At 32.7% G+C, this 13,425-nt stretch overlaps 1 protein-coding gene across 1 annotated transcript; it reads left to right on the forward strand.

The window, feature by feature from the left end:
• The first annotated feature begins 11,035 nt into the window (after positions 1-11,035).
• Positions 11,036-13,170, forward strand: LOC121233974 (GRAS family protein RAD1-like). The gene has a single exon (XM_041129758.1). It carries the CDS (start codon positions 11,171-11,173, stop codon positions 12,776-12,778), a length of 1,608 nt encoding a protein of 535 aa, XP_040985692.1. The 5' UTR covers positions 11,036-11,170; the 3' UTR covers positions 12,779-13,170.
• Positions 13,171-13,425: the final 255 nt, after the last annotated feature.

A 13,425-nucleotide genomic window follows, 5' to 3' on the forward strand; every position in this document is an offset into this window, starting at 1 on the left:
ATATTGTCTACCAAAAACTCATTTTTTAAACCTTTTTTTATGACTATTTTAATTAGAACATTACTATTGTCTTGGAAAATATCTTTGCCATTTTGATGTCTTTTAACCATTTGATTGAATGTTTTCATGTATTCCAAATCTATTCTAGCATAATTATATTATGTAAATACATTTCCTTGCACTTGGTTTAGGTTGGGAGACTTTCAACAACTTATGTACTTTGGTAATTGAGAAGAAATGAGAAATTTTTAAAATTCTCACAATTTATTCTTTCCCAAACATCACCTAAAGACAAAATACTTTCTAATTTTAAATTTTAAATTTTTTCATCTAATCATTACTACTTTTATAAACTTCAAAACAAAACATAAAAATCAATACAAGTTTTTTAAACTTCAAAACAAAAATAATATTAAAAATTATATTCAAATAATTTTTAACTTTATTCTTTCTCATTTTCTAAAACTCGTACAACAATTTAAATTAAAATCATTTTATTATTATTTACAGATTATTTCACTAATATTCACATAATTTTAAGATATTCTAAATGTCCAAACGAGTCGTGATGATATCAACCTAGTAAGTGACGAACGTCTCTCCTTCGATCCTATGGCCTCTTCCTCCATTGCCGACTCTGCTCTCCTCCTCACTATGGCACCCACCATCTCTCTTCACCCTTGGAAAGGTCAAATTTGTTCGATCCCTACTTGGAAGGTGCTCAACTATATGGTTAGGCTGATGACTAGATTCATTCCTTCTCCTACCCAACCCATCCCGTCCTCCCAGCCTTCTCAGTCCAATCCTCATCCTAATCCACCTTCTATTCATGGCCCGCTTATCCTCAGTGCCCTAGCCTCCTCATTCTCTGAATATAATTTATTTCCATGATGATTTCCTAATTTTGTGGTTCCTCCACATTACATTGTCCAAGACTATTTCTAAGAAATCAATTATGGCAAGATTATAAGCTAAACTTTTTGAGCAATATGATGTATCGAAGTCCGCCTTAAGTCATTAATACATCATGCTACCATTGCATTAAAAATCACCCACTATTATAAAAAGGATAGTGATAGGGTTACTACTCTTTTACTACCTATCTATTACTTATAATGTATTTATTTTTTTAACATTTTCTTTTAAGTATTTTTTTAACATCTTTAATAATTAAGAAAAAATTAAAAAAATATATAATTTTATTAATAGTCACTTCCTTAATCATTAAGTAAAATAAAAAAAATTAAAAAAAGTAAATAAAAAAAGAATAGTAAATGAGTAGTAGGATAGTAATAACCCTATCATTTTCCTTATAAAAATTCCGTCCTCGAGATTATCCAAATGTACTTGCGTCACGTAAATATTTCCTAAAGTCTATCAAGAGTTGTGATTCTTGTAACAGATTTAAGCTTTTAGTTCCCATGATTATTTCCTAATTTTGAGGTTTCTCCAAAATACATTGTCTAAGGTTGTCTTTAAGAAATAAATTATAGAAAGATTATAAGTCTAACTTTTTCGAGCAATGAGACTTATCAAAGTAAGGATTAAGTAATTCATACATCACACACTATGTTACTTTGATATTCTTTTTGAAAAGAACCTATAGTTATATACTCATAACATCCTCAAACAATCTTTCAATTAGATCTCAAAACATCCATTGTGATCTGTAAATATTCTAATAAAAAAATTCCAATTACTAACTATAACCTTGAAATATGATTTAATTAAGGTGTTGACTGTACCCAGGCCGGAACCAAAAAATCTAGTTTAGGGGGCTAAGTTAAGAAAAAATAATTTTGGAGGGGCTAAATACTAATTTTTATATACTCTACTTTATAAAAACACCTTCTAAAACCTAATTTTTATCAAATTTTTGGGGGGTTTTGCCTTAAGGTAGTTCTGCCCGTGACCATACCCTCGAAATATTACAATCATAAATATCAACTATAACCTCAAATTGATTCATTATATATCGATCCAATAACTTAAGATGTTTCCTTTGATCTCAAAATAACACTCTTATCTTTCTTTCTAAGATAGTATATAAATCCCAATTCCAATAGAACATACCATCATTGCCAACACTCAAACAGCCAGTAACACTGAAATATTCCTAAGTTCATTTGACATAGCAGCCTTCATTTGACACGCTAAAACTCTAACTCAATGAACACACCATGTAATACTTATACACACTGCACAATATTATTGTTCACACATTGACACATGGCATCTCCACCCTCGCCTAGTGATAGAAAGTGATATAAATTGAGTTTATTTTCTCCCAACTGACTGAATATCAAAAGAACTCTATTTTATTACTGTCTTCCACTTTTTTTTTTTCTTCTTCTCTTGTCACTGTCTTCAAGTGTTCCACTTTTTTTTTTTTTTTTTCTTTGCTCTTTTTCTGTTCTTCAAGTGTAACTTTCTTGCCAATTATTCTGTGAAAGGTCCCTGATATGCTGATTCATTCATCTAAGAAACAAAAAAGCATATTTGTTAGTTCATCCATTTTTTCACAGGCCAGTAGGCCAGCTTATTTACTCATGAATTGGATGAGATCACGAGAGTCATATCAAATTTGTAGTATTTAATTGAAGTCGAATAAAAGAAAATAAAAAATAATCTATTAACATAAAATGATTTTTTTGTGAAGAATTTATTTGTTATTCACATGTTTTTGTTTTTGTTCACTTACGTATTAATGGTAATACAAACTATACAAAAATACACTAACAATTTTTATATCATTAGATGCTTTTCAGGTTTATTCTTGATCTATAAAGTTTTCTTAAAGCATAGAAAAATATAAACAAGTTGAGAACAATTGATTTATTTAAAAAAGAAAAACATGGATAATTCGGAGATTAAGATACGTTTAGAGAGCTGCTTCTGTCATTGATGAGCATCCCTCTAAAACTTCAAGAATCCAACCTAATGAGATGGATGCTACCTCTTTAGAACGTGATCTAGGATTACGTCTACAAATATGAAAATTTCCTACTAACTTACAAGATGAGATCTAATGTGTCTATCTTAAAGCAAGTCTATGTCAACTTAAACTTTCAAAATATCCATTTTCAGGAATAGGTAAACAGCGTCCCCGACTTTAATTTTCTTGGTTTTAAAGACATTCAAATTGGTTGGAATACTCACCATCGAAGAATGCTGTAAGACGACCACCCCTTTGGGCAACCCTTGGGTGGCCATTGTAATACTCAAGTAGGAGAAAGAAAATAATCATGCACGTGTGAACAAAAAATACGGATAAATGTAAGAGTGATCGATGTGAAATGGTTGTTAGAAAACACTTTTAGTATCAGAATTTAACAGCAACAATAACAATAATTTAGAGCGATATATGAGTAACAAAAAAGATTTATTTTTTGCACAATTTTTTATGTTTTCTTGTTCCTATTTTCTTGGTAATGATGATTTGTAACGTGTATGCGTTTTATGTGAGATGGTATGGACACTATTGGTAATCAACAATATTTGTTATTGTCTTGGATTCTAGTGTAAAATGGCAAGAACTTGGATGACTGGATGAACACCATATATTCAAGCGACAGTACAAGCATAGAGATAGCGCGAGATGTAGGAGAAAGGCTGGAGCTCGACATTGGGAGATGAGACCTAAGTTCAAGCAACACAATAATAACATCATGGTGGTTCACATGAGAAAGGGCTACCTTGGCATGCTTGGCCCTAGCAAGTAAGATTAACATGTCAAGAAAAGGTCTTCAATAAAGAAGCGGAATCTAGTATATCTAGTGGCTAAAGATCAGAGAGATCAGGCCACAAAGGAAGAAGAAGTAGCCTCAAACACATCCTTGCTCACGAATCATGGAGAAAGGAGCTTGTGAAGAAGGGACCACATAGGTGTACGAGACTCATCTCTTTCGTGTTTGTGTAGTGTCTAAGCTTGAATCTTGATGTATGAATGTTGAATTTTAAGAAATGAAACTAGGATCTTAAATTCTTGCACATATGACATATGCGATTTGATCACCCCATGTATTTGAAGCTAGGATACTAAAAACCAAAATGCATGTACTAGGGAATGCACGAGGAATGAGATGATATGAGAATTTTGTAAATAATAGTAAGATAATTTGTTAATAGTAGTGAAATAGTTTGAATTAACTATTTATTGGGTTTTGGAAAATGAGAAAGAAAAAGTTGAATAAAAAATATTATAAAATTAAAATATTGTTATAATATTATTTTTTAATATTATTTTTGTTTTGAAATTTGAAAAAAATGATCTTTTTTTTTTGTTTTTTTTTTAAAGTTTGAGAAAGTTGTAATGATTAGTTTGAAAAAGTTGTAATGATTAGCTTGAAAGTGTTTATATTTTAATAATGTTGAGAAAGGAAATGAGATGAAAATTATTTCCAAAGATCTCCTAAGTCTCTATCGAAAATAATGTTTACACAACATTGAGAGAGGTGATATATGGACACCAACAGGGGAAAATGTAAGCCATCTTTGATCATGATTAATCTTTGTTTATAAATATTAAAAAATATTTTATTTTCTATAATAACCCAATTGCATATAAAGCAAGCTTTTTCATGGATAAATACTTCTACATATCATCCCATGTCACTTGAAATGACACTTTTAATAACTTTCATGAATAACTGGTAAATGAATGGAAATCCTAACCCTGCTACTAGAAGAGGAAAATCCAAATGGATACTCTTCGGCCAAATCAAGAGTGCAAAAGATTACTTTTGCAACCATCCAACTAAATGAAAATCGTCCAACAACTCGAATGATAGATTAAGAGGATAAAGAAACTCAACAAAACCTTCTGACTTGGTGGAAAATATTGGGATGGTTGAGTAATAAGATGAGATGAGAATTCTGTGAATAATAATAAAATGATTTGAGTTAAAATATTATTCGGATATAACTTTTTAATATAATTTTTGTTTTGAATTTTGAAAAAATTGTATTATTTTTATATTTTGTTTAGAAGTTTGAAAAAATTAAAATGATTACATAAAAAATTTAAAATTTAAAATTGAAAATGAGTAATATTTAAAAAGGAAATTATGAAAAATTCTGGGATGAGACCAGATCATCTCACTTTCTAACAAGCCCTTAGAGCCCCAAAGTATAAGAAGGGGTCCATGTACTCAACAAAGGAAATAAGATAAAATGAAAAAATGGCAAACCGAAAAAGTTTAGATTTTGATTACTATTTTAACTTCTTCGGCATTTATCTTATTTTAATTTTATTATGCATGCTCTTTAGATATATACTAATTAGGCTCTCTTTGGTTTCATAGATGGTTTCAAGACTCTCAACCCATTTCGTCCTATTTCATCTCATCTTAACATCTAAACACAATTTAAATATAAATATTTTTCAATTTCAAATTTTTAACTTTTTTATCTAATTATTACCTAATCATTACAACTTTTCCAAACTTCCAAACAAGACATAAAAAATAATTCAAATTTTCAAATATCAAAATGAAATTACATTAAAAAATTATATTCTAACTATATTTTAATTTTATAATATTTTTATTCAACTTTTTTTCTCTCATTTTTTTAAAACACTATAAAATATCTTAATTCAAACTATTTGATTACTATTCATATATTTCTCGTATCATCTCATCCATATAACCAAAAGAAGCCTTAGTCAAAACTCAGGGATATAAAATTATAATGCAATCACTTAATCCTATTAGCGGTAGACTTTTGGGCATGCTTGCTCTCGCCAACGGTGTAGCTGAAGTCTCCAGGCTTTCCACTCGCCTTTTAGAACTCAATCTCTCCCTTACTCAGCCACCAACTCTCTAGCGGGACAACATCGATGCCACTTATTTCTCTTCCAACTCCGTCTTCGATTCACGCAAGAAACATATTAAAATTGACTTTCATTTATTGTGTCACACACGGTGGCTCAAATGCTTTATTCGGTTTATCTCTAGCAAAGATTAGATCACTAACGTGTTCACCAAACCATTATCTCCGTACTAGATCCAATTAGTCATTTCTCTATTCTCTCATTGGTAATTATTAAGGCGACTCATGCAACCCATATCTTATACCATATCATAACACCCTTTTATAGGTTGTGTCACAACTTAAAAGTATTTTAACTAAAAGTCTTAAGCACAACGCTTAGAAAGAAAAGAAAAACAAAGAAAAAAAATCTTAAACATAATAAAAATATGAAATAAAGTGAAAATGTAACAACACAAGCAACTATGCAAATCAGATAATAATAGTTTCCATGATAAAAAGCTCAAGATGAGGCATCATGTGAGGTGCTTTGGGAGCCTTCTTTCTAGGCTTGAAAACCGAACCTTTCTAGGTTTTTTGCCAATAGTTTGGGCTTATAAAGACCCAATTTTGTGGGCTTTCAAGAATCTGATGCTTTTTGCAAACCTATTTACCCATTAAATTAGACCCAAAGCTAATGATTAAATAGATAAAAAAAAAAAAAAATACAAAACAAAACAAAATATGAAAAGAATAGTGTTATATGTACTTGCAACATCTTTACTTATATTTTTACGTACAAGACTCATATTATCAATTTTGTTTTGAATTTTAAATTTTAAATTTTAAATTTCTTAATTTTCAGCATATGAATAGCTGATACGTAGATAATTAGTTTTTTGTAAATTTTTCTTAAGTACAATTAACATTTCTCATGTGAAAAACACAAAATCTCCCATTGGAAAAATTGGTCATTGATCAAGACAATCCTATCGTAGATTTCATCAAGTCGTTCTTTTGAGTTGACGAAAAAGACCGTTGTGGTGGGAATGACTTTAGTATTTGGGTAACGATACACTTACAATTCTCTTACAGCTCAATTCACAATTAACTAATACAATCATATCATTTTACTGAAAACTAATTTTAATTTTATTAAATTATCATTAATTCAATATAGAGTTGTAAAAAAAATTGTAAAAGAGGGGTGAGTTAATCAATTTTCTTAACCTTTAGCCTTTAGGTTTTCATTTTACTTACGTTTATTACTTAGCAGAAGTGATTGTGATGAGCATGAATTTATGTGTTTTTTAATCTTTTTGCTTAATATTTAGTAGATGCAATGTTGACGTTAGAAGTTTATTGTTTCTTTAAGTTTTGTTTTAGCACTTATTAGTTGTTGCATTCGATAGAATCTTACTATGTACTATTTTTTTTTGTACTTTATAACAATTGTACTATGCATTTGGCAATTTAAACCAATCTTTTTTCTTATTGATTTAAAATTAAAATTGTGTTAAAAGAGACCGATATTAAAATTGGACATTAGAATTAGAATTTATTTTAAAATGGACTTTCTTTTTTTTTTTTCTGAAAAATGATATTTGCAGTCGTAGAATGCGTAAATGCCGCGTAATCTTTTTGAAAAAAAATGAATAAATATAAGATCTATATGAAAAAAAAAATTAATTTTTTAATAGTAATTTTCACTCTTTTTTAAAACGATTACGTGATATTTATACACTCTACAATTACATGTAGCATTACTCTTTTTTTTTTTAACCGTGAATTAGTAAAAAAATCTCTCTCTATTAATATATATTTCATTTAAATCAACAAGCCCAGTCCAAAAAAGCCCAAAAAGAAATTGAGGGCCTAGACTTAAAACCCAACCAGTGAGAAATTGTAGACCACCAAGTATGTTAGGGCCAGCGCCTAAAAGGCTAAGCCATCATTGGTTTGGTTAGGGGATTTGTGGGATATTATTTTTGTCGGTAAGTTGATTTATTTAGGACCATAAGGTCAATCTTTCAATCCTATACCAATCTGTTATTACTCTTTTAATATCAAAAGAAAATTATTTATGAAATCTAGATGAAAAAAATCCACTTTAAGAGATGAAACGTTAACAGATCAGATATGCAACATTTTGAATATATATATATATATATATATATATATATATAATTCGTGCCTTATAATCTATGTATATTCTTCATCGATTCCTTCAATGTCTCTTCAATTTATCTGTTTTATTAATATATTTTCCTTTATTAATACTTCTCTCTTATGGGACTTATTCCCTTACTTCACGAATTCAGAACCCAAAAACTGTGTATATATTGTGTTTCATGTTCTCAAAGTGGTGCGTGCGTGGAGAGGATTTTCATGTGAATGAAGAACTCAGGACCACATGATTCATGGAAGAAAAGTGCCCAAGCTCCATTATAGCTTATATCATCGATGGAAGTTTACTTTATGCAGTGCCTGAAAACTTGGTTGTAAGGAGTGGTTAGATACATTTCATTGACAGTTACTTGAAAATGAAGCCCATAAAGGGTTGGTCTTTGGCATCGCTTTCTTGGACGGTTTTGCTCTTAAATAGGGGAGCAAGATCATTGAAGAAGAAGGATGTCTTCATCTAATTGTTGGGGTTTTGAATTTGAGGTTTCAAGTGAAAGAGAGATAGATACATAAAGTGAGTATGTTGTAAGACCTACTTCGTGTATATCTCTCTCTTACTTGAGATTCTCAAAATAAGAATTTGAAGGGATCTTAATCCTTATTATTAAACTGACGTGGTTTTATATGATCCGTCAGATCTGTTTTACAATAAAATTAATTAGACAAACCACATCAAGTCACATCAGTTTGTGATATTACTTTTGTGTAATCACTTTGTGACTAGAGTATCTCTCTTATTGTAGTGTTCAATTTATATGTTTATCTTTCTCTCACTTGAAGCTCTCAGATAAGAACTTTAAGGGACTGGGATCTTAATCTTCAAATACATATATAACTTAATAAGTTTAATTTGATGAACATGAGAAGGAACTACTACAAAAAGGTTAATATCTGTTTAATTAAATCATGAGGAAATGATGATTAGAGTCAAGTGGAAGGAACTTAACAGGAATTTGGTCATCATGATCAAGCTTCCTTCCTTCCTTTCTTTTTTTTTTTTCCTCTCTCTTTCTTTGTGCATGGTCTTGGCCACCTAAAATGTCTCATTACTTGTTGGCCGACCATAGGGAGAGAGTTTAGACAAACACATGAAAACAATAAAGAAGTTGTACAAACATGCAGGTTGGGGTCACCGACCGGAGCCTTTTGTCTTTAAGGCCGGCAATTTTGTACCAAGAGTCCTCATGAATCTTTCCACATAGTATAGTAAACATAACAACAACTTCTAACGCTTTTTAAAACCACTTCCAACATGTTCCTTTCACTCACCTTCATCTCATTTCATATTGTTCTTTCAATATTTTTGTCATGAAGCACCAATACAAAGGGCAAATATATACCCCTCGATTAAGGGAATAAATTATTAATATATATATATATATATATATATATATTTGGCTAGTTTTGTGAGAGGAAAATTATTATAATTATTATTTCAAGATGAGATTTCATTGACATAAACATGTAATAGAGGAGTAATGCTACTCATTATCCTTTTTCTCATCATCTCGTGATGTGGCATTAGATGATTAGAGACTATTTATTATGTTTTACTTGTGAATATTAAATAGTCTCCAATCATCTAATGCCACATCATGAGATGATGAGTAGAATTTTTCAATAGAGAGGGGGTCCCGGACACAACCAACACCTAAAACAGATCATATAGTTCCAACAAAAACCAAAAGAAAATGGACAAGAAGTTTGCCCAGTTCAATGCATGGCTTTAGATTCTCATGTCAAGAAAATGGCTAATAGAAATGGTGGTTTTCAATGCAGTTGTATAGTCAAGTTGCTATAAAAGGGATACCCATTGAGGGAAACAACAATGGATCTTAGTTAACGTTATAGAAAAGATTAATGGACAGTACTTCATCAGTTACTTTAACAGAGGGTCCGTACGTGTACGTAGGTACTTCAGTTACAAAACATATTTCACAACAATCTGATAAATGAGGGGTAATTTTATAAAATACTTTGTAAAAGTAGCATTACTTTACAAAATTACCCCTATCTTACAATATTGTTGTGAAATGTGTTGTGAAAATATTTTGTGTGTATCAATACTCTATTGATTTACATATTGTCAAATATTTATAGATTTACATACCCTAAAATTCAAACAAAAATAATTGTGCATGTATAGATTTAAATAAATTAATATTTATTAATTTATAGGTAGGAAATTCTTACAAAATGATGGTTATTAATTTAGAGTAAACGCTGTAAATTACCCATTTGCCACTAATAAAGAGTTAGGTAATTGGGCAACAGGGAAACCCTAGGCTGGGTTTTAGACACCTATAAAATATCATTAAGTCAGTCCCATGGTCAGCCAAAAGATCAAGAGGTAGATGACATTTGTGGGAGATGATCATCAAGAAGCTGTGTGGTCCATGATCATGATCTGAATAAAAATGAGAAGATCTTGGGAGGTTCAACCAATTAAAAACTGTGGGAATATATAGAGATCTGTTGATTGATGCTGCATCATCATCTGGCACATATATAAGTCCAACACTAGTTGGTATCTTTCCATGGCTAACAATGTCAATATGCCCTACCAAACATTACAACCACTGGTCCCTAACTAGATTTACTTCACAAATTGTGTTGCCCCCACCACAACAACTCTCCTACCCAATTCTAAATTAATTACCCCCTCTGCATGCAATTAGTTTTGGAGCACCATTGCCAATTCAATATGGTCAACAATGGTTTCATGGAAAACTGAGTAAGACAGTTTGATCAGTATAAATGCACCAAGATTGAGCTATATATGAACACATCTTTGATAATCAACTATCAAGTGTTGTAAATTTCAAAGCTGCAAGTTTCAACCTCTTTGTTTTTGCCGACAAAAGAAGAGAAGAAGGAAAAGAAGGCAACCTCTTTGTTTTTTAGTCATAGATGTCCCAAGGTTGTTTTTTAGTCATAGATGTCCCAAGGACATGGTTCCAATCAAATATGGTAACTTTTATCCAGTATAAAGGTAACACATTTCCTCTTAGAAAATCTATTTTTTTTTTTATGGAACTAATGTATGTCAATAAGAATTAACAGTTCTTTTTATAAAGATAGTTTTAATGGCACCTCATCTGCAGGAGAATATTCCTATTCAACATAGTAAATAAAGGATGCACCATATTGATCACCACATGAGACCAAGGCGCTTTAGTCTCTTCATTCTTAAAGCCAGTTGTTCCTGCTTTCCCCACAACTTCTTCAAATAGCAATGGCAGCCATGAATGGTTGGCTCTCCTTCCCCTTTGATGATAGTTTCAACCATGATCTTGCCATTCGAAGGTTTTGTCCTGAGAGAGTTGAGCAAGAACAAGGAGCGTGGGAGTGGGAGGGGGAGTGGGAGGAGAAACTGATGAATGATGAGTTTGAAATGTGTTCTCCTTCTGATACCACTACTACACCATGCTTGGCTGCTTCAGAGGTAGATGACTTTGTCGATAGCTTCATTAACATGGATCATTGTGACAAAGATTGTAACAACTTGCTGGATGAGCATCAAAATTTCAATCACTTTCATTATGAGATTGAAACATTTCCAAGGGCAGATGATGTTTATGGTGATGTTTCAATGATGATAGGAGATAAATTGGCAATGAGCGACTCAATTGAGGACTTAGGAGTTGTTCCTGATGAAATAATGCTGGGTGTGGAGGATAGCAATGGAGTGGACCAAGGGCTGCACTTGGTGCACATGTTGTTGTCTTGTGCTGAGGCTGTGGGCTGCAGGGACACCCAACTTGCAGAGTCAATACTCAGCCAAGTTTGGGCTTCTGCCAATCCTTTAGGCACTTCACTGCAACGAGTCTCCTACTGCGTTGCAACCGGATTGAAGTCTAGGCTATCAAATCTTCACAATGCCAATGCAAATGGAACACTCACAAATGGTGCTATGGGTAAGTCCTTGATCACAAGGGAGGAGAAAGCAGAATCTTTTCAACTCCTTCATCAAGCTACTCCTTATCTTGCTTTTGGTTTCATGGCTGCAAATGAAGCTATATGTCAAGCAGCACAAGGGAAGGACTCCTTGCACATCATTGATCTAGGGATGGAGACTACCCTTCAATGGCCTTCTTTGATAAGGTCCCTTTCATCAAGACCTGAGGGCCCTCCAAAGCTCAGAATCACAGGATTAATCAGTGATCAAAATCAACTAGGGCTTGAGGCCAGCATAAAAGCCCTTATGGAGGATGCTAGCTCAGTAGGCATTACACTAGAAATCACCATGAAAACAGATCCAGTGACACCCTCACTTTTAACCAGAGAGAACCTTAACTTGAGAGAAGGGGAAGCACTTTTTGTGAATTGCATCATGCACTTGCACGAGTATGTCAAAGAGAGCAGAGGGTCCCTAAAAGCCATACTTCAAGCGATCAAGAAGTTAGCCCCGACTGCAGTTACAGTTGTGGAGCAAGATGCAAACCACAACGGTCCCTTCTTTCTTGGGAGATTCCTTGAATCTCTGCATTATTATTCTGCCATTTTCGATTCCCTCGAGGCGACCCTCCCACGCCATAGTGCACAGAGGATGAAGATAGAGATGCTTCACTTTGCGGAGGAAATCCGCAACATTGTTGCATTCGAAGGCTCAGATAGGATCGAGAGGCACGAGAGAGTAGATCAATGGCGACGACAATTAGGCCGAGCGGGGTTTAAAGTCATGGGATTGACGTGCATGAGTCAAGCTAGAATGATGTTATCAGTGTATGGTTGTGATGGCTACACCCTTGCTACTGAGAAGGGTTGCCTTCTCCTTGGATGGAAAGGGAAGCCCATAATGCTGGCATCTGCATGGCAAGTGCACAATGTTTTGTCCTCCTAGCTAGCATTGTCCTGGCTAGACCAGTGGCAAGATCAATTAGGAAACAATAAGGTGGAGTATCTTGCTATCAATATAGTTCTCGATGTTCCCATCAATATTAGAAATTCTTGTTTGTCTCAGGATGTTAAATGAAAGAAAAATGCTATTCATCATAGAATAATTACTAAAGGATGACGAATAGCACTTTTCTAGAGAAAATGTTGTCCCGTGAACTCCATTTTTTTTTTTCATTCTATTCAAACTATAGCTTGGATTTTGCTGTGCAATTCATGAGGATAAATCCTGTGTGAAAAGTTTTGTACAATCTTAAAAATCCAGATCGATCCAAGAAAATATAACATCAGTTGTCCAGGTTTTGGCTTATAAATGAGACCAATCGAAGTAGAGATAGGCCCCAATTAGGTACATAAAAAAGGTGAGGTTAACATTTATTGTAGTATGTGGTTTATATCGAATAGAACACGTATACAGAGAAAGCAAACTAATGTAGGGAGTGAGGGGGAGTGGAGTGAGGGGGAGTGTGCGATTAATAGGTTGGGGGTGCAGGGGCAACGCTCCCGCGGTACTGTACATTGGTATTATTGAAATTTTCTAATATCTCTGTACAGCTATAGTTAGTATAAATACATATCATGTAACTCTACTTT

Source organism: Juglans microcarpa x Juglans regia, chromosome 6D, assembly GCF_004785595.1.
Source record: "Juglans microcarpa x Juglans regia isolate MS1-56 chromosome 6D, Jm3101_v1.0, whole genome shotgun sequence".
Lineage (NCBI taxonomy): Eukaryota > Viridiplantae > Streptophyta > Magnoliopsida > Fagales > Juglandaceae > Juglans > Juglans microcarpa x Juglans regia.